This window comes from Rhea pennata, chromosome 4, assembly GCF_028389875.1.
Source record: "Rhea pennata isolate bPtePen1 chromosome 4, bPtePen1.pri, whole genome shotgun sequence".
In the NCBI taxonomy this organism is placed as follows: Eukaryota; Metazoa; Chordata; class Aves; order Rheiformes; family Rheidae; genus Rhea; species Rhea pennata.
In genome coordinates, this window is record NC_084666.1 from 8,527,100 (window position 1) to 8,549,019 (window position 21,920).

The 21,920-nt window shown below is 38.6% G+C and overlaps 1 protein-coding gene across 3 annotated transcripts; it reads left to right on the forward strand.

The window, feature by feature from the left end:
• Positions 1-1,009: 1,009 nt before the first annotated feature.
• Positions 1,010-20,631, forward strand: TACC3 (transforming acidic coiled-coil containing protein 3). Of its 3 annotated transcripts, none has more exons than XM_062575244.1 (16): positions 1,010-1,044; positions 4,143-4,323; positions 4,469-4,614; positions 7,010-8,098; positions 9,346-9,445; positions 9,908-10,100; positions 11,106-11,158; positions 11,976-12,109; positions 12,217-12,310; positions 13,039-13,191; positions 16,032-16,108; positions 16,197-16,240; positions 17,228-17,388; positions 18,718-18,824; positions 19,043-19,163; positions 20,454-20,631. In XM_062575244.1, exons 1-16 carry the CDS (start codon positions 1,034-1,036, stop codon positions 20,517-20,519), a joined length of 2,730 nt encoding a protein of 909 aa, XP_062431228.1. In that variant the 5' UTR covers positions 1,010-1,033; the 3' UTR covers positions 20,520-20,631. The 3 variants fall into 3 exon arrangements, with proteins under 3 accessions (XP_062431228.1, XP_062431229.1, XP_062431230.1); XM_062575245.1 differs by having other exon boundaries at positions 1,011-1,044; positions 12,220-12,310; XM_062575246.1 differs by lacking the exons at positions 1,010-1,044; positions 4,143-4,323; positions 4,469-4,614 and adding an exon at positions 6,273-6,291.
• The last annotated feature ends 1,289 nt before the right edge of the window (positions 20,632-21,920 follow it).

Sequence of the window (21,920 nt, forward strand, 5' to 3'; positions counted from 1 at the left end):
TCTTACCTCCCTCTTTTCAGTGGCCAAATCCCCCATGCCCTGTTTGTTTAGTTTTCTAAAATTTTCCCCTGTGAAAAATCCCCTAAATCCCTTACTTTGGGATTTAGAGACACAATTCTCCATCCTCAAAAGATTCTTTACATGAGTACCCAGCAGTCTGATCTTAGATTATCGGTAAAACCACAAAGACCTTACACAGTTCTTTCCTGAATAACACTTTACAGTTCAGTAACTTAGAATTCAGTGCTTGACTGCAGAATGTTATTATCACAGCACTTCACAAATGCCAAAGGCTGCGAGCAGCCTCCTTGCTCGCAGACTTACACACATCCCAATATACACGAAGGCCGTGTGACGGACGACTGCAAGGTCAGCATCCATCAGAGCCCTCACAGCCCGCTGCCGCGCTGGGATTTACAAAAGGCAGCAAAACACCACTTCTCTTGTGCTAACTGGGGAGATTTTATTGCATGAAGGACTTTTCCAAAGGCAGATGTTGGTTCTTCCGGTTGTAATAACGCACTGAACACGGGGTTTTTCCTCCAGTGTTTCAGCCGCTGCCCACCTCAGAGGAGCGCCATGATGGAAGCCTTCGAACTACCCTTCCCGGCATGCCCCACCGGCGCCCCACCCCCTCCGCGAGAACACCCTTCCGCGGGGCTTATTGGCGAGGGGGTGGCGGCTGGTCCCGCCCCCTTCCAGGGCGCTTTCCCGATTGGCGAGGCTGTTCTGAATGCTCCTTCCTCATTGGCGAGCTGGGGCCGCCGTTGAAATTTGAAATCCTGTGGTGGGGTCTGAGGCGGTGGCTGCGGCGGTGGGAACTGCGAGCCCGCGCATTGCCTCAGCCGAGCGCACGGCGGGGGCTCGGTACCCGGAGGACGCCGGCAGGTGCGGGGACGTTGGGCAGCTGGAGGAGGAGCAGCACCCTCGTGGCGAGAGAGGCTTGGGGAGCAGTGGGCCGCCCTGCTGAGTTGGGGAGCGGGAGGGACGGGGGCGCACTCGGGATCTCGGAGGCGCCTCCAGGTGTTTCAGGATGCGGTGGAGGTGTGGGGGGTTTTGTTAAGGGAGATTAGTGTCGCCTCTGTGAGCGGGGAGTTGGTGGTGTGGGGCTGGGGACCTGCCTCTGTGAGCGTGGGGGGGGGGGTGGTGGTGTGGGGCTGGGGACCTGCCTCTGTGAGCGTGGGGGGAGGTTTGGTGGTGTGGGGCTGGAGACCCACCTCTGTGAGGGTGGTGGTGGGAGGTTTGGTGGTGTGGGGCTGGGAACCCGCCTCTGTGAGGGTGGGGGGGTGTCTCTTGTCAAGGGGTCTTGGGGGCACCCCAGTGAGTTTGGGGGTGCCTCAGGCACACCCTGGTAAGCTTGAGGGTGGGGCTGAGGGGTCTCTGGTGTAGCTGGGGGTGTTGGGGCTTCCTGTGACTTGGGGGGAAGAGTAAGACAGGGCTTGGTCACTTGCTGTAAGGCTGGGTGCCCTGATGCGTGTTCTTTGCCTAGCTCAGGGCAGTCCAGCACGCATATGCTTCACAGCAGCATGTGTCTCAAGTATTTATGAATTGTGGCAATACATGTGTTTTAGCCTGAAACACTAAGCATGTGCTTTATTCTGGAGGCCAATATTCTGCAGCTCCTCTGCTAGAGGATCTCAGAGGATAATTAAAAATTTTAAAAAATTCTACTCTTTGCCCTGTGTGTTCAGTGATCTCCTTAGGCATATGTGGATCCAATGGAGTTCTAGGTATTTCTGTTTAACAGTCATCAGGGCACAAGTAGCTGCTGTGAAACTGTAATTAAAGGAGTCTGGCATCCTTTTCAGGTCTTAAGCAAAGCCTGGTCTTAGAATTAATGGATTCCCATGATTTAATTACCTGATATCATTGGATTTATGTTCATTCTCAAATATGGAGTGAAAGATTTAAGCACAAGTGGCAATGCATATTATTTTAAAATATGAAGTAGTTTCATTCTGGGATCTTGAAATGGCCATAGTGGGAAAACTTGCTGGTTTTCACAACATGAATTTACATGCATCGGACACTAACCACTTTAAGTAGGACTTTTTTTCTTTGTTTTTGTTTAAAGATTTCCTCCTATTTCCTGCAACTGCTAACTAATGAGACTGAAAATCGAGATCAGTTCTTGCTTGCACATATTTTAAACACATAATTATTTTAATGATTTAATTCCATAAAGTGGAGTGTTCCTAATATACCATATTCACTCACAGTTTTAGATATATGCTTTGTGTCAGTATACTGTGTATTTAATCTGATCAAGCAATGGGGTATAAACATCTCAATGTAATAAATCTAAAGTCTTCTGTGAGCAACGGAGGCTCATTTGAGGTTGTGTTGGAAGGTACTGTCAATTTTATCTCATCTTAGGCTTTATTTTTAAACTAGCTAGCCACATTAAATAATCAGAGGTTTTTAAAGATTCAGCTTTTAATCAGTTGTCTCAGTTTTAGTTTGGAGTAACAAAAGGAAGCAGTGAAGCTGATTGAACATTAAGTTCTATAATTTGCTAATACAACTTAGGTATACAACACCTTGGGCTAAAGCATGACTCAAAGAAATAACAAATGCAGTTGTAACCTGCTTGCTATAGTTTGTGTTGTGTTGCTGATAGTGTAAAACTCCAATCTAATGTTGTCTGTCTTGCACACAAAGCAGCAGAGTTCAGTACATAGTGAAGCAAATATCTGCATAAGGATTAATGTAAGAGTGGGAGAGACTTGAATGCACGAATTTAAACACATAGACAGTAAATTTGAAAACATAATGTTTTCATTAATGTTTTTGTTACCTTTCTGAATTATTGTTTTTGTCATAATCTTCAGATGATTTACTTTCAGATGATTTACTTGATTGATCTTGGCTCACTGATGAATAGAAAAGAAGCTAATTGTTAGGTGTTTGATCTTAAATAAAGCACTTGCTTTCTGGACTAGATTACTATTTCAAATGATCTAGCATCTCCTCCAGCTGATGATCCTGATTATCTTTCATAGGTCCTTGTCCGCATCTCTCCAGTGTGTTCATTCTTATGGAAGAAATGGCTTTAAGTATGACTGATAGCTATGCACTTATGAGGAATCATCCTTGTTGGGCAATGGTTATGCCTAATTCTTGCTATATGCTTTCTATTATCTAATTCCCCCCCCCCTTTTTTTCTTTTCAAACACCTCCCTGCATCCTGCCCCCTCCCCCCCAGCCCCTTCAAATCCTCAGTGAGGCTGCTACTGATTTTTTTTAAAACCAACCAGAGCAGGCTCTAATGGGAGGTGGACTGAGTTGAAGTTCTGTAAGTGTTAGCTTGCACGAGATACTTGATTGTTTTTTTTCCTAACTTGTTTTCCTCCTTAATCTTAGATGTAGTGCAAGCTTTAGTTCTTCACACTTGAAATACTAGTAAAATTATTTATGTTAGAGATATATAAAGCTTTACAAGACCATAAAAGATAAAAGCAATGAGTAAGAAATATGTATTTCTATTACAAGCGTTCTTTTTTTCCAGATTTTTCTACTAATAATGCCTACAAAACAAGGATTCTTATGCACTATGTACCTTTACAAAATCCATGTATGTTTAGACAGTGTAGGGAAAGTCTGAATAACTTTATTCAGAACTTTGCTCCTAAACACATTTGCTTTGCTATTTACTGGTGGTATGGTGTGGTAATGAGTCCATGTGAATAAAATGATGAAATGGTGATTTGCTCCTTGCAAAGACTATTTTTCCTAGTTAGATGCCTTACCATAAGACACAGGACTGCACCTCAGTGGCCCTACTGGCCTTAAGGAGTTGGGAATGAAGAAAACACTAAATGATGGAGCTCCCTTTAAAGGATTGGCAGCTCAATTAATAGGCTTGTATGTCAACTGCAGAAAGTATAGTATCAGCAGTTAACTTTTCAGACTCTTATCAAAAGAGGAGTGTCTGTGGAAATGCTGCATTTAAATGCCTGCAGGGTGGTCTGAGTTAGCTTTCCATATCAGGATTTTTAATACTCTTAAAACTCCTTTTGCAGCTGTTAATCTCACTTTGCTAGCAAGTGCTAGGCTTCCAGTGTGTTTGATTATCTGAAAGTGCATCTGGCCAGCCACACCCTTATTCATGGTGTGATGTTGTATATGTGCTGATATTCTAGAATGAGTCTGCAGATTTTAAATGCGGAAAATGGGGAAAACTGTGAAAACATCAGTGATGATCTAACAGCGGAAGACTGTAACTTTTGCTTTACGCCACCGGAACCTACAGGAAGACCATCCATTCTGCGCCTGTCACAGAAAGAAAACTTGCCACCAAGAAGTGTGGCAAAAGCTATGAAGGTAAATATGCTTTTGCATTGATTATGTTCTTCCTTCTATGGTCTCTGACATTGAACTGAACACGGGTGCTATCTGAAGCTTGAAAATACTGTGGTGTTCATGTTCTTCCCTTTTCCTCTTCTCCCTTCCCCCCTCCCTTGCCAAGGTAACCTTTCAGACTCCTCTAAGAGATCCTCAGACTCGAAAAATCTTAAGTCCTACCATGACAGACAAACTCGAGGCTACTTTTACACTGGACGATTGCAAGGAAGGACCAGAGGATGATCTTTTATCTGCATTCAACAATGTTGAGTGAGTAGTGTCACTGCTAATAGTCTTAACAATGCAGGATATAATCAAGATGATTGTCCCTCATTATAAACTTGTTTATTTAAAATGTAATTTTTTAGTGATCTAAACTGCATGAGAGGATCAAAATTAGTGTTGAACTTGATGCACAAACTTTTTTCAAAGTTAAAACTTTCTGAGAAGTAATAGTAGTTGTCTTGGTTGCAATACTGATTGATGAGCTCTGTTTCCATCTCTGCAAGTATATTAGGCAGAATACAAAACTATTTCCTACGATAACTTTTTCCTAACTTTTCTTCCTGAGACTGTATAACTATCTGAAGCTTATCTGACAAGTCTAACTTTCCTTTTGAATGTCAAGTACTATTTTATCTCTTTTTAAATTTAATTCTTAAAATGTGTCTTAAGTGTTAGCTTGAATTAACACTTTGAGTCAGTGAGTGCTAAGTTTTTTAAAAAGCAACCTGAAGTGAATATAATGTCAGTCCCAAGTTACAGCTAGTTTGTGCATCTCTAACGTAGAAGCCTGTGCCCAGCATGGCTAATGCAGCTGCCTAGAGAAGAGCACAAAGTCTTCAGTGTTACAATTTAGGGTTTTGCAACTCTTTGCTAGAGATATTGTTATAATAGTGGAGCAATGATACGATGCTATTATGTTATTTAATAGCTCTCAGTGGATATTTTTCTTACTGAATTTTTCAACCTTGTTTTAAGCTTATGTAAACATCTGTAAGCATCTAATGCCTAGCAGCAAGAAGTTTCAGAGGTTAACTTCCTCATCTGTGGAGGAGTATGTCCTTTTGTTTGTTTTAAACTACCTGTTAGTTTTACTTAGCCTCCTATTCTTTCATTTGGGAGGGGGAGAAGGGAGAAAGATGGAAACAGTGGATGATTAGTCCTTGACTTCTCAGTGCCCCTTAAATGGTTGGATTCACTTCAAGTTATTAACTTGCATGTATACTGTAGCTTAGAAAAGTACTTCTGAGTAAGCCACTGCATTTTTTTAAAACTATTTGCTTACTGCATCTAACTCAAACTTACTGTTCACCTGAAAATCATATATATTATATATATACATGTAATATAAACACACACACAGAAAATTGAAAGGGTTGGCCACTAACAGTTTTTAGTTAAAGGCATAATTGTGTGTCAAGGCATTGCTTGTACTGTGTAGATATCCTTTTTTTCTTGCTACAAGCAAATGTATATTTTAATTTTAAAAAATGCATGTTGCTAAATTACTTTCTTGGAAGGACATGATTTTTTACTATTCTCTCTAAAGTTTCAATCAGATATCTTGTTCTCAACTGGCATTTATTAGGTTAAATACTGAAAGAAAATGGGAGGGGCTTGACTAGTTAGACAAGTCTGGGGCTGAACTGTTGCAGGGAAGCAGCACTCAAACGGGTGAGAAGAACTTACTGACCTTTATCTCCAGCCTTTGCTTTCAGGTTTATCAAAGTAGTATTTTTACTGAGCAGCTTTTAATCATGTTCTGCTTTATAGCAGATATGAATGGCACACAAATAATTACTTTGCATAGGGACAAAACAATGGGAGGAAATCCTGTTTCAGGAAGTAATGGCTTAACTCTCTGTAGTCTGAGGATGAGCCTCAAAAAAGTTAACCTTGGGGAGATAACATGGAGAGCAATAACTTGTAGAATATCCAGCAGTAGTGAGTATACAAACTCTTTAACTTGTTTCTTCTGTTAGAATCTTGCCTCTTTCTCCTACAAGAAAATAATTTCTCTCTTGTAAACTACTTTGCTCTTCAGCTTTGGTGTTATACAGAGTTGAGAATACCTGAAGTCCAGGTTTTTTTCTGACACGTAGGACCTCATAGACAAAATGCTGGTGCACGCTTTCAGACACACAAAATCAGCCAGAATGACCAGACGAAGCAATGGATGAAATGGGAGAAGTGAGTCATGATCCTAGCCTTGTGAGTTAGTCATGACTCACAGACAAATCACCATAAAGATGTACTACTAGTTGTGCCTATGTTTGAGCTGATTGTTGATAACTCCTCCTGAGTATTGCATGTTTCGGGCTATTCAGTGAAAGGGAAATGTCCATTTCACTGTAAGTAGAACTGTCAGTGTTGAATGGAATAAGAGAACCTAGCTGTATCAAATGGATAGCTTAGGAAAACTGAGTACTTTTAAGGACTGATTCTTTTTCCTGTAGTTCATGTACACCATCTCATAATTGCAGGTTGTTAGGTGGTAACTGATTCTTTGTTATGCTATTCTATCAGCTCACACACTACATCAAAAATTCAGACTGTTCTAAAGCATGCAAAGCTACTTGTGCAAATCATCTTTTTAAGCATGATTTGAAATGATGTCTGGAAAAAATAGTTAATCATGTGTGATCTGACTCTTCCAATGCAGTGGAAGTCTTCAAAAAACTGAAGCTGAAGAAAGTAATAGAGAGGCAAATATACAAATGCCAGAGAAGGTCAGCACTGCTCCTTACCCGGATGATGAGATGCCAGTGAAGAGCCGAGGTTCCTACAATATTGACTTTGATAACTTAAATGACATCAATCCATTTCAGAGTTCAATGCAGCTGCCCAATTCTCCTGGAAATCTACAGAAGTCTTTTGTGTCTAGCAGCCCTGAGAAAGTTTCTGAAAAAAGTAGTAACTCTCTTCCACTAGAAGATACAGTTCCTTTTCCTTCAACTTCAAGTACGGAGAGCACTAGTGCAGAGGAAAACAGAGTCTTCTCTGGAAAAGAGCCTGTTTTGACAGAGTTGGAGTCTAATAACCACAAGCTGACTCCTAAGCAAGCAATCAGTGACTCTGTGCAGGATGTGAAATCTACTTCCAACATAGTAAGCCACACTGATAACTCTGTGGAATCAACAGAAGCACCTACATCTTCTGTACAACTATCTGCTGAATTAGATTCTAGTAGTTCTGATGTAACCAGTTCTTCTAAAACTGGGGAACTGAAGCTTCAGAATACTTTGGTAGCAGAAAAAACCTCCACAGAAGAGTCAAAGCCTGCAGAGGAGCCTGGTATCTCCAAGGAGGAGCCTGCAGAAAAGCCTGAGACCACCAAGGCTGGACCAGTAAAACTGGAATTTGACTTTGATAATAGCACTGCTAGAAAACCACCTCCTAAGAAACTAGGTAAAAGAACTGGAATTAAGCCACCTTCCAAAAAAATTCCTAGTGCCAGAACAAAAACAGAGAATACTGAAGTGAAAAGTGTAAGTAATGTGGAAGAAGAAACTCCTGTTCCCAAAGCATCCTATAAGTTTGACTGGGATAAAGTTGACGATCCAAACTTTAATCCATTTGGAGGAGGCTCTAAAATTTCCAGCTCACCCAAGTACCCTAAACCTAGCTCTCAAAAAGTTCATCTACAAGAGGAGCAGGATGGTGCCTTGTCAAAGAAGGAGTCTCTTCCAGTGGAGCAGGATAACACACCAAGTACCTGTGAGGTTCTTGAGGAAGGAGATCCTGAAAGTCTGTAAGTAGATCTGCTTAACTGATTGTAGAAGTATCTTGAACTCTTCTGTGAGAAAAGAGATGGTTTGTCTCTTACAACAAATGTACTCTAACTTCTTGAGTTTCTCCCTCACGTAAATGAGTGGACTTTTGAAATGCATTGTAATCTCTAGCATAATGGGTTGTGATGGTAAAGATCTTACTGGGGAAACCATCTGGAAATGGCTGGGTCTGTGCAAAAATTATTCTTAAATCATGAGGAAGGGAAGAGAACAGACTTATGAGAAGAGCATTAATCCCTTGGTCGAATGTTTCTTTATCCTCACTTCTTTATCCTCACAGTGAAATAGAGAGGACCAGGTAGCAGCTGCTATCTTTTAAGAGAACTATGTATTTTGATGTGGCTGGGGAATTAATTGGCACAATTATACTTTATGCAACTTGAAGAGGGATTAGACGGTCCTGTTTCATATTTACAATGTAGAATTAAGGACTAATTGAAGTGAGCTAAAGTACTGGCTGAGCTTGGTGGTGGTGTTCCTTCCTTGCATTGTCTTGGGATTTGAATGCTATCTCTAATTCAACTGCTTCCCATGAATATTGCATTTTTATGGCACCAAATTAGATTAGAGTTCTCACTTGAGAATGGGAGATGGTGTGTTTTATTTACTAGGAACTATAACTATTATCAGCTTTTCTTTTTTTTTTTTTTTTTTTTTTGCGTTACTATAGGCAGGTACTTGCTTGAAGTAGACTCTCATGAGATGTAAATTTGGCAGAAATGAGTGTCTGCTCTCTTACTCCTTGTATACCATGATCAGCTACTTGTAACTTGGTAAATATTTACACTGTCATCAATAAATGAAGTGTTGGACTTCTAATGAAGCTTTACACTACTAGTTATGTTGCATTATTTTGGTGGAAAGAATAGCAGGCTGCCTTAAATCTTTAACTTTTTGACCTATCTTGTGCTTTACAGATGGAAATAAGTCAAAGGTATTAAGTCAACTGTAAGACTCTTCTGTGATACTACTGTGATTTTTCTCCCTTTCTTTCCAGATAGCATTGATTATAATGAACTGAGCTTTCTGTTGCTTAAGTGTCACCAGGCAAGACAGTGAATTTATCTCCACTCTTGAAGCTTTCTGTACTACAGCAGTAGAAGCTCTCAAATAAGCTTACTTTAATTCAGTGTTTCAATATATCTAGCAAACAGTTCAGAATTGTCTAGATGACTTGGATTTGGTGATAACTTTTTTCTTTCTTTAGGGAAATCAGGAAGCAGAGTGTGGCAGAAGACAAGCCAGGAATTCAAGAAGACAAGCTAGGAGTTCAAACAGAAGCTGAACTTCCAGGGCAACTAGCCGTGGTAATGTATAGCAAAGATATCCATTTCTTGGCCAGTTGTTTAGTGAATCAAAATTATTCTTGACTTCATTATGACCTTTGTTTGATACTCTGTGCAAGAATTGTTTTTAAGCATCTTCACCACTTTTAGATCAAATATCAACTATGCGTAGACTTCTTTTGAAGGTAACATCAGAGGCAACTAAATTAGTAGCTTAGTACATAGTATCTCTTTCTCTGATCAGCAGTATTGTATAAGGACAAACCTACGGGTTTGGATTCTGTGACTCCTGTCTACTGTGAGCTATGCTCAAACAACACCTTGATAATACTCTTTAGCTTCCCTGCCTGTAACTTCTGGAAGTTTATGTTGGCAGCCTAGCTAGTTTAAAAACCAATTGATCATTATTATGATGCTGAATATATTCATATTACTTGTAAAGTGTTACATTAACAATAAAAAGGGTTGCTTTTCTTTTTACAGGAGAAGAAAATGAGTCCCTCTAAACTGTCTTCAGCTAATGTCCCCTCTCAAGATACTCTAGTTTCTGCTGACAGTGGAAAAAGCTCAATGCCTGCAGAAGAAGTTAAACTTAGTTTTGACAGAACTGAGATAATAGCAGATGACCAGACAGCTAGCGCTGAACCTGAAGAGCAATTCAGACCATCAGCAGAAGGTAAGAGCGGTTTTTTAGAATCGCCTTGGAAAGATGCTATGAAAATAACTGCTCAATATGTTTGTTTTTCTACTTCAGTACTGACAATTGATGCTACTTTTTGTTGTCTCCTTTTGCTATCTTTGAAGGATTGTAAAAACCATGATAAATAGCAGGGGTGGGAAATATTTGGAAGATTACTTCTAACCTTCCCTGTATTATACTAAATTCCAGTAGCTAGTTACTAGCAATAATCTGTTACCTGAGAGGATGAACATTATTTTGGCATAGAAATGGTATCTTTGGAGCTTTGGTGACAGCTTTCTGTGCTGAAAATATATACTCTGCCATCAAAATCACTTAGTGTTAAGCACTTTCTAAACTGAGAACATTAGAGCCATATAACTGCTTGCCTATATTTGAGTCTTGTAGCTTATTGCAGGCCCTCAGCACTGCTTGAATGCTGCTTTCTTGTTGCAGCATGGGTCTTTCTGCACTTGCATATGCATCTTGAAAGCTTACTGCATAGCCAAGGCTTTGAGCCACTTGGGAGAGTTGCTTGTAGGAGCGTTGTGTGGCAGGATGAGCAAATGACTTGACTGCTATACAGTGTGTCACATAGTACTTGAGTGGAATTGATGTATTGAGAAATGTCCATGATAACTTGTGTGATCACAGCTGTGAGATGTGTATTAATGGTCAAACTGGTAACCTTAGCCTTTTATGTGGCACTGTATGAAGAAGTAGTGTGCTTGCCACTTTAACCACAGAACAACAGAATTTCTTCAAATGTGTTGAATTATATGAATTTAACATGCATTTGGGGGCAGATGGAGGCTGAAAGTTCATTTGACTTAAACTTTGCCTTTTTAATTCTGTTTTGAAGTATAAAGCTTTTAGCAAGTAGAAAACTAAAGCTGATGAGACAGAACTTACTTGCTTTTTACCTGTACATATCTGTTTCTATCTGTAGATGCTTCACTGTAAGATCATATGACAGTATCTTTTGTGTAATTCTTTTTCCAGTTCTTGGAATGGGCATAGAAATAGACTATCTGGAACAGTTTGGAAGTTCATCAGTAAGTATGATACTGAAATATTTTGTTACCTTTCCTGCCTAAGGGCAAAGGAAAAGGAAACTGTCAAGCCTTAGGTGCTTTTATGCAATGACTTGGCTTTGAATCTGACTGTAGAAATATGTTCTATTTCAAAGGAATGTATCTGTAAGGCTGGGGGAGGGATGTAGTTTCAAGCAGTTCTGCTAAGGAACAGAGGTCATGTGCTTTTAGTTTGCAAAGGTGCTATTTCTGTGATTGGTAGCAAAAGTGAAATGGATGATGTTTCACATCTCTGCTCACCAAAGCTGTGAGAACATAATGCTTTGGAAGTGCAGGATTACTGTTGGGAAGCAAACTTTCAAAGTTTTTTTTTTTTTTTTTTTCCTCAGGAGGTCTGTCTAAATCAGGAATGTCATGTTTAAATTAGTGCAGCTTAATTACTTTCTCTTCCTTTGGACCAGAGTAGCTATGACTATACAGTGAATTCAAATTGTTTTTTAATCCCATGATATTTGTTTTGTTATGATAGCAAAAGCAGAGGCTGACGTACACTGCTCACTCAGTTTACATACTGTCTGTCCATGTCAGATATGTCTGCTAGTTTTGAAAAGTTCATGAAATTTGCCCTTTTGGCTCTATCTGAGCAAAGGACTTTGAGTTCACTTAATGTTACATAAGGACTTAAACTTGTGGGCACCAAATTCTGTTATATAACTTTTCTCCTGAGAACAATACTCTGGCCACAGAAGAATAAGCTCACCCTCCCTCCAGAAGACTGTGTGTGTTAGTAGATTTACTGCTTTATAGCATAACACTAGTTTTGCCTCTTTCTCCTCAGTTCAAAGAGTCTGCTTTGAGGAAGCAGTCACTGTATTTGAAGTTTGACCCTCTGTTGAGGGACAGTCCCAGAAAACCAGTTTCTGGTACTATTGGAACAAATACGAGTTCTATGACTGCTCCACTTCAGTGTAGGTATGTATTGATTTAATCTAACCTGTAATACATAGCCATATAAAGAAAGGCATCACTTGAGCAAATGTAGGCAATTGTGTTCATTTTAGTTCTGTTGCTGGTTTAAGCAGATTGCTTGAGGAAACTGAAAAGCCTGCAGTGAGTCTTCAAAATGAAGAAAAACCAAAAGGACTTGATCTTCTGGGAACATTTACAACTCCTGTAAGGATACTGGAAATGATACCAAGTGACTTCTTTTGTTTGTGTGGGGAGGCGGGGAGGGGCAGCAGGGGGAAGGGGTCAGGTAGTGTTCTGGATTCAAGATTTATCATGCAAAACTTCTATGGATAACAGAATACTTAATGCTTATTTAAACTGTCATCTTAGAAATGAGGTTGGGACAGCCAGTTATATCAAAGCTGAACTTTTTGATGGACTTCATGTCCTTGCATATCATCTCTTTTGTAGAAACTAGTAACAGTACACATCTTCTAAGAGAACTTAAACCATTCTTAAGACTGCTTTATATGAGCAGTTTTTCATGCAGCTGAAGCCACAAAAATAAGATAAGCTCTTGTTAAATGTACTGCTAGAATGAAAAGCACTAAACTTCAATTAAACTTGGTGCTTTACAGCTGAAGGCTTATAATGTGAGCAGTGCTTTTGAATAGAGATCTGCACAGCAGTTTGGAATAAACTGGTGCTTAATTTATTGAGGATATAGTGTGTTGTCATATGTTTCTGCTGGTCATGACTGGTAGATAGCAGTTTCTTTAAAGCCTCAAAAATAGTTACAAAATATCTACAAGGTAGCAAAGTTGTAACAGTTGTGGAGGTAGCTTGAGATTTCTTAAGTTAAATATGTTGAATTAGCTTGATATATTCCATATGCAGCTAGGCAATTGTGTTGAAATCAAAATCTGTTAACTCCAATTTTTCTTTCCTTGCAGGATACAGGTCCTCTAATTCCACAATCTCTGATCAGTGATGTTTCACCACTGACTTTTGCTGCCTCTACAAACACTGCAGTGGATGCTATTATAGATGTGCTAAAATATAGTCAAAAGGACATGGATGCAGCTGTCGAACTGGTTAAAAAAGAGGTATGATGATCCCTCCAAAGCAAAACTTTAACCTTGAAAATCCCCTTTGTGTGGTTTATGGTACACCTCTCTACCTGAATCTCTTTCATCAAACTTAGAATAAGCATCTCATCCAGAAAAGCTTAATGTAAACTTGATGGAAGTAAGAGTTATAGAACTCTTCGGGGCTGATATCTAAGGAAATATGTCAAACTTCATTTTCAGTCAGCTTCTGACTAGTATTAAACAAGGATCTACTATCAAGAGATGGAATGTATGGAGGCTTAATATCGGTGGTCTAAGTACTCTTCATTAAACTGGGTAAGAACTACCTGTCCTTGCCTACAGGAAGGAAGGCTGCTTTGATTATAACTATATCCTTAAAACAAGGTGAAGCTGTAATGGCAATTCAGTGAAGGGGTGTGGTGTCACTTTTGTGTGGAATGGGGAGGCACAGGACGAAGGGAGAGGACAGTGTGTCCAGCTGCTAAACTAAGAAAAAGTCTGGAACACACTGGAGAAAAGTAGTGTAAGAGGAAGGAAGGAGTCAGTGAGATGTCAAGAGTCTTCTGCAACTCTATTGCTATGGAAATTGCTTTTTACCTCACTTTCTGATGCAAGAAGAGTAGTATATCCCCTTATTTCAAAATTGAGTGCTGCTTTTGTTATGGCTTTTGGTTTATGTAAAGTTACCAATACCAATTAATGTAAAACAAATATTTATACATAAATTTTCCTAAATCAACATGGGAAATGATGCCATTAGTTTTCAAAATTAACTTCTGAAGAAGCCTTCAAAATGACTGACCAACTTCACTACAGTTAGTGAGCCTAAGGGTACCAAATGATCTCTAGGAAGATTACCAGTGTCTATGGCTGCTTGCTGCTTTACAGCTCTTTTCCTTTAGACTGCAAAGGTGCACTTCTAAGAGTGAAAATTTTGCAGAACTGCTTTGTCTGTCATTTGGGAGCAAACTTTTACCTTCTATATTCTATAGTGCATGAAATGGGAAATAAGTACAACTTTGGCAGGGGATAGATTTTAGTGCAGTGAGCAAAAACAAGGAGAACTTACATAACAGAGTAAAACTTTGTAATAGCTTAGTTGATGGTCTAATTTCTGTTTTCAAAGAACCATTTTAAACAGGTAAACATAGTTGCAGTAAGATAGATGCTACTGGATGACTGTAGCAGGATATACTATACTAATCCAGAAGGACAGCAATCTGAATTTAAGATGACCTTAAGTTTCTGTGAAACTACGTGTGTGTGGAGGAACCCTGTTTTCCTTCTGGATATACATAATTCATGAATATTTGCTTTTTGAGGGGTTTATTGAATTATTTTAGTTGACTTAACAAATAAGCTTTTAAGTGTTTCTGTCATTTCATGCGTTTTGCTTTTGTTAAATTTTATTTCTGCCCTCACAGTCATGAATATCTTTGTTTAGTTCCATAATGAGTTTAAACTTGTCAGGTTCTCTATCTTTTGATACTTTATCTTTTACAATCCACTTAAGGTATGACTCTCAAAACTACTGAAAGCCAGAGCTTGCTGAACTACAGTATACTGGGCAACTTTGAGGGGGAAAATGAGAAGTAATCAAGTGCTCTTATTTAAAATTCCAGGCTGGTTTGTGTGTATGTAGGCTCCTTTGTCCTTAAGTAGCTTCCCACATAAAGTAGACTATCAGCATTACAGTTTTAAAAAGACACTCCACCCCCCCCCCAAAGACAAACAATTTCCTGTAGTTCAAGGCAAAAGATACTACCTTGCTTATAGTGTCTAATACTGTTACTGTGAATACTATTACTGTGAGCTCTGCTTTAATTTAATTGTTGTGATATAGGTATGGATATTCTTCAAGATGGAGTACTAAGTTTGAGAATGTGATGGGGGGAAGGTTGTTCATTGCATAAATGGCTTCAAACTGCAACCTCATCTTGATCAGAATAATTGTATATATTGTGTGTATATCAAGAGATTCAGTTGAAGATCTCTGCCTAAGGAATAGACTATCCTTATTACAAATAAAACAGTATTTTAACAAATTTAAGTCCTTGTAATGGAGAAAGTTTAACTTAATTCAGAAGTTCACTAAAGTTGAACAAAATGCAGAAGAATGTAACTCACATACAAGGTGATGCAAACAACTGAGTTATCAGGATATATTACTTTTATATTTACTAAAATCTCGTGCCCTTTTGGCACTTTCTATGGCCAGTTATTTCTTTCCTTAATGCCAAAGTATGTCTCTTAGAAATATCTTGAAGATGTATTGATTGCCATGTAGTGTGCCTGAAGGCTCTTGGCATTCACAGTTGATAGATTGTATTTGCACCACCAGTGAGAACCTTAAGTCTTGGTAAACTTAACAGCAGTGACTTCTATGAGTGAATAGATAAGTTTTTAAATGCAACTGCCTTCTGATATTTGCTCTTTTCTGTGTTAAGATTTGTAGATTTCTATGGCTTCTTTTTTTTCTCTTTCATTTTAAAAGAGAATAAGAGAATATTACTACTATATGGTTGAAGATCACTGGCCAAGGAACAATGACCTCTATGTCAGATGAATAAGAGTAGTCAAGAGGTGGGCTGAGATTACTCAAGTCTTGCCACTTAACAGATACCAGTCACATTCAGTTGGAATTACTTCTGTGAAACCAGGGTATCATACTAGTTCATCTTATTTAACCTAAACTTTAAATGAAACACTTAACTTTGATTTTGTCGAGCAGTTAGAATTTAAGTTTTCCCCATAATAAATTCTAAGTACACCTAAATTACCTTTCAGGCTGTGTTGATACCAATGTGCATCACTTCCTCTGAAAGAAAGCTTTACTTTTCCCCCTTTCCCCCAAGGTTCAAGAAAAGCAGTTGGAGACTCTAGAATGGAAAAAGAAGTATGACAAGCTTCATATGGAATACAAGGAAATGGGGTAAGCATCTGCCTTTATGTATCTGCTTATAAAAAGCAGCTAGAGGAAGTAACTTATGTTCAACATTGTTTTTCATGTGTTATTTCAGAAAAATAGTTGCTGAGTTTGAGGGTACGATAACACAAATGATGGGTAAGTATCATATTTACATAATAAGTTTGAGGGGGGCATGCTAAGCATAAGACTAACTGAAGTCAGTACTCTTTCTTTTAATGGCATAGCATTTCAAGTGCTTAGGGGTTGTGTATGGCTGCAGACAAGACAGCCATAGGTCAATTTTCTTATGTGTATTCAAACAGTCATGGTAGTGTATGCTGATATGCCTTGGTAGGTAATAATGACTTCCTAAGTTAGGCATGAGCATACTAAGCTTTTTATTTGACTTTCCAGTTGAGTGTTTTTTAAGAACTGGCAGATCTAAATGCCTGCAGCTTGTGTTAAATGAGGTCAGGTAACAAACAGTGACTAGATGTCAATAGAACTTCATACTCTTAGCTGAAAGCTGAATTTGCTGAATCTATGCTTTACTTAAATTTAGTTCTTCAAGGAGACTTGTATGTCAGCTTTTTTCCTACTTTGTCAAAAAGTAAGCCTATGGAAAAACATAATTCAAGTGTACTAGCAAAAATTTGACCTGAGAAGAGTTTGTACTCACCTAGCTTGTTCTAGTCTCCTCCCAGATCTTTCAGCTACTGTGTATCCTTAAAATGAAAAACATCTAAATGTTGTCTTAGATTCCTTGTTTCTATTGTATCATCTCAGGTTTCTGCTGTGGTAAACTCAAGTGCAGTATCTTGATTACATTGTGGTAGAACTAGAATAGAAGCCTTTTAAAGTAAAGCCATGTATTTGGACAAGCTCCTTATAAGCACAACCCTTAATGACATCTGGAGTTAATAGGAGGTAATATTCAGCAGATTAACAGAATAAAATCTCTTCCCTAAACATAAAGGTACAGTATCCTTTGGGAGGAGGACTAAACTATGAAAGCCTCTTTTTAGTTAAGAGAACAATAAATTAGAAATGTGGAATTATGTCCATGTCAGATTTCTTTTTCTTGTTACTTGCTGCATTAGTGTAAAACATAAGAGTGTAACACTGTTGCCCTGTCTTTCTTAGAGGATGCTCACAAGCAGAAGGAGCTGTCAAAGAAAGAAATGCAGAGGATGATGGAAGAGAAGCAACAAGTTATTTCAGATCTGAACTCTATGGAGAAATCTTTCTCTGAACTGTTCAAACGTTTTGAGAAACAGAAAGAAGTGCTAGAAGGTTATCGCAAAGTAAGATGCTATAATGCAGATCTCCTTCAAGACAAAGGAGACTTGCCTTTTATAAGAGTTGGAGAAGTGATGAATTTCTAGAGCAGTAACTTGTTACTATAGGCACTACCTGTAAAACAGGATACTGGGTTGTGGCCTGTTTAAAGATTAAGAATTGAATTACTTAATAGGTATTAATTCTGGCTTAAAGAATGATTATCTCTTTGTTAGAAGCCAAAGTTTCCCTCAAACAAATGAATGACACTTTTTTTTTTTTTTTTTTTTTTTCCCCTGGATGCTTAAAAATACCACTGTTAATCACAGACTGACTCAAATGTAGTGACTCTTGCACAAGGACAGCTTGATTCCCTACATTCTTGATGGATGCTCAAGAGGTTTTGCTATTGCAAAGTGAAACATGTCCTTTATTGGATGGGCTCTTCAGCTTAAAACAAAGCCTAGTAAAGTCAGGTTTTTGTTCTAAAACATCTACAGCCATTTCTAGAGATGGGGGAGCTGAAGTTTCCAAGCTAATTTTCCTATGCAGGAAAGGCATAAAAGCTGCATCAATTTCTATGAAGAGGATGTACCTTGAGATGAAACTTTCCTCAAGTTATCCTTTACTGTCCTCTATTTAAATTCAAAATCAGTCTTACAAGGTTCATGGTAGTCCAACTTTTAGGAACAGGCATTGTCTGTCTTGCCATTTACATATTAGTGTTGCAGAAACTTATGTTGAGGTATCCATCTTATCTCATGTCCATTTCTGCTCTCTACCATGAATGTAGAAGCTTTCTCCTTAGCATAGAGCTAAAGCATCATCTGGAGACAAGAGTTGCTAAATCTGAGGTCTAGAATTAGTGGGAAGTCTTAGCACTTTTCTTCAAACAGTTTCAACTTGTGATAATAGTTCAAAATAATAAAGGAGCGATAAAGTTAGCTTTGCTATTTAATGTTGGATGCATTTGCACCATAGCCTAAAGCCTGAATCTTTCCATGGACTCCTGGAAGTACTTGGATTTTAGTTATTCTCTGGACAATCACAAGCTAAGGTGAAGCTGATTGAAAGAACAAAAACTGATGAGAGATAATTAGCAAGGGCCCAGTGGCCTTTTCTTTTTACCAGAAGCTTTCTACTAGATAGGAATGTATCTTGGAGGTGGGGCAGAGGATAAACTTTAATTTGTGCAAAATAAGGGAGGTTGAAAAGAGCAACTACACCCACACCCATTTGGGAAGCTAAGAGATTTATTCACCTTATCTTTGCAGACATGTGGCCAGGAATCTGCAGTCTCAAAACTTAGCTCCTAGCATGTAAAAAGCTAATTAAACTTCTCTCTCCTGGGATAGAATGAAGAGGCTCTGAAAAAGTGTGCTGAAGACTACCTGGCCAGAATCAAGAAAGAAGAGCAGAGATATAAGGCCCTAAAGGCACATGCTGAAGAAAAGCTGCATCAGTAAGTACCATGACAAGGAGTCAAGTACTAGGAGCGAAGTACTTCGCCCAATTGGAGTTGCTGCAGAATGTGGTTCGTTAATGCCAAAAATTCAGTGTGACTTCAAACACACTTAGTTTGGGGATTAATATTCAAAGTGCAAGAATCTGCTGTGATTCGATGTCAGCAGTTCTGCTCTGCTGTCTGAGGGCTTAAACACTGTCTTGCTTCAATTCCAGAGCAAATGAAGAAATTGCCCAGGTACGGAGCAGAGCCAAGTCAGAGACTGCAGCATTACAAGCCAGTCTCCGCAAAGAACAAATGAGGATCCAGTCCTTAGAGAGGAGCCTAGAACAAAAGGTTAGTCAAAATGTCACTAGTGAGTCTTTTAGTTACTTGTCGAACTCGTTTAAGAAATACCTTGTACCAGTGCTAGAAATAACCGTGCTAACTAGCTATGCTGTTTTTGATGACTGCTGCCCACGCAGATGCTGGGACATAGCCACTGAAACTTAGGGCATAACTCTAGCGTGTTAGAACTATGACTCACCTATGGTAACAAGTCTTTTGCTCATACGAACTTTTGCATGAGAAGTGATTGATCAGGCTACTGTGTTGAAGGTTATCTACTACTCCATCCCCTTCAACAGTTCAGAACTTAAACATCTTACAGGGCAGGATTTGAGTGAATCTTGAATAACTGACGGGTGCAGCTTGTTCCTAAGCATATGATTTACAAGCCATCAGCACTGATACATTTTTTTTTTTTTTTTTGGATTGGCTGAACTCTCTCAGTATCTTTCAGGCCATTAGGCCTGATATTCAACTGCAGTGCTTCGTAATGCATAGATGAAGTTTTAGAATGCTTTGGGAAGGCACATGAGTTTGACTTAGAACCTTTTAAAGGAAAAACTTTAAAGGTTTAAAAATTATATTGCTGGAAATGCCTGCTGCTAGTTTTATGTTGCATCATAGTTGTAGTTTTATGAGCATTGGAGACTCAAAGTAATGCTGAAACATTCCTGCATTTCTGAAGAAAAGTCTCATGGCTGTGTTAGATTTTCAGGCTTAGGGCTGGGTTTTTGGTAGTTGAATAAATAGGTCTTTAAATAGTGAGATGAGAAGAAGCCAATTAACTCAGAACTAGTTTGGCTCCTGTTATAAATTCAGCAACACTTTGTGTTAAGAACCCCATTAAAATGGGTAGCCATATAAGGAGTAATAACTGATATTTCCATATCAGTTATGGAAATATCAGTAAGTCTCCAAATGTCATCCTACAAAAGTTTCTTGTGAAGATTGAAATCTAAACGGTCAATAGTCTCTTGAATTTGAGTGTGTCTAACCAAAAGACTTGAAACATAAGTTATCACACTCAAAGGTTGCTGATGTTGATTATGGGGAAAGTCTGCAGGAGAAGTAAAGAGATAATATTAAGTAAATTCTGTTGGCTCATTTGTCAAGCCTATTAAAGGTACCTTATAAGCTTCTAAAAGTAGACTGTCCTTTAGAGTAAATTTTTGTAGATCAGTAGCATGTAAATGGACTTTCTATTCCATGTGTTGGCAAAGATGACTATTTGGGACTCAAATCACTGTATCATAGCTTAGACATAACAGAAATTCACTATTCTTTTTTTATTCTTAACAGACTAAAGAAAATGATGAACTAACAAAAATCTGTGATGACTTGATTTTGAAGATGGAAAAAATCTAATAGCTGAACTGTCTTGTAAATATGTAGTCTCTCTGAATTCTTGTCCTGTGTGTTCACTCTATTTTTAATTATGACTGTGGAAAAAATAAAACTCTTGATTTTCACTTTTGTATGTTATTGACTATGTCTTTTGTATGGAAGACCAATTTATTGGTAAGCTCATAAATACTCAAGCTCAGTTGCCCCTTCTGGTACGTATCAATGTTCATTATGAAAAACGCGTTCACATAAGTCATTCAAAGTTGTAATCCTGTCATCCTCAGTCTCTTTTCCCTATACAGGAACACCAAGGTTCTGTACTGACAGCTGCTGGCTTTGCTGGTCAGGGTCAACATAGGACATGTCTCTATTTTGCACATCCCTCAGTCTCCTCTTAAACAAAATGTTCTGGAGTTACAAGATTGTAATAGAGCTTGACCTGTGCCAGATGCCATAAAGTAAGAACATCCAGTATGCTTAAGCTTTCAGTTATGCTCTTGCCTAGTCACCTATGTTCCTTCTTTATCTCTTATGCTTATTATTATGCTTATTATTATTATTTATTTCTTATTTTTATCTCATCTTATGCTTGCTTACTGGTGTGAACCTTAGACTTATTTGCAGTAAACAAGACCAGTTAGTAATGTTGAAGGTGAATAATAAGTGAAATATCTCTTACAGGTTTGTCTTACGGAGGGCCTTGAGAGAAATACAGTAGGTTGCCCTAATTAAAGGTGTCTTCATCTCAACCTCTGACCTGCAATAACTGATATCTCAGATGTCCTGTTTTTTACTTAACAGGATTGCCTCATTACTGGCTACTGCTTTTTATTTATTTATGCTGGGAATTCACTCCTTCACTTGCCTAACTAGTTGTTGAATTTTTGCTCTCAGGAGTGTTGCTGGTATGTTCTTAGCTTTTCTTATTTTGGAGTGGTTTATATGTCAAGGTAATTCTCCAGGAAAGGAGGAAAAATGCTAACAGTCCCTAGCAGGCCTGAGGTCTAATCTAGATAGCTAGCAACCTGTTAGTAGCATGTATATTGGCTATTGTATGTAGAATGAAGATCCTATAGCTCAGAGCAGGTTTACAGTTAACTGAGGCTCCAAATTCATGGTACATGGGCTTTTCTCTATCTTCTGCACTATCCTGAAAGTGTCTGTATAAAAAAGTGGTAACAATGTTGTACGCTCAGCTTCTGCTGAAACTGCTCTATTGCTTGCTTGAATTTAAGTCTTAGTAAAGCGCCAGATATTAGCAGAATAAACTTCTTACAGAAAAGACTGCATATAAAGTTTGTTGTGGTCTTAGCTTCAGATAGCAGGCATTATTCAAGGTTATGTTTTGGGAATTGATGTGGTCACAAATGATAGATCTGTTCTTCCTCCCTTGGTAAGGGGAAGTGAAGTGCTAGGATTGTC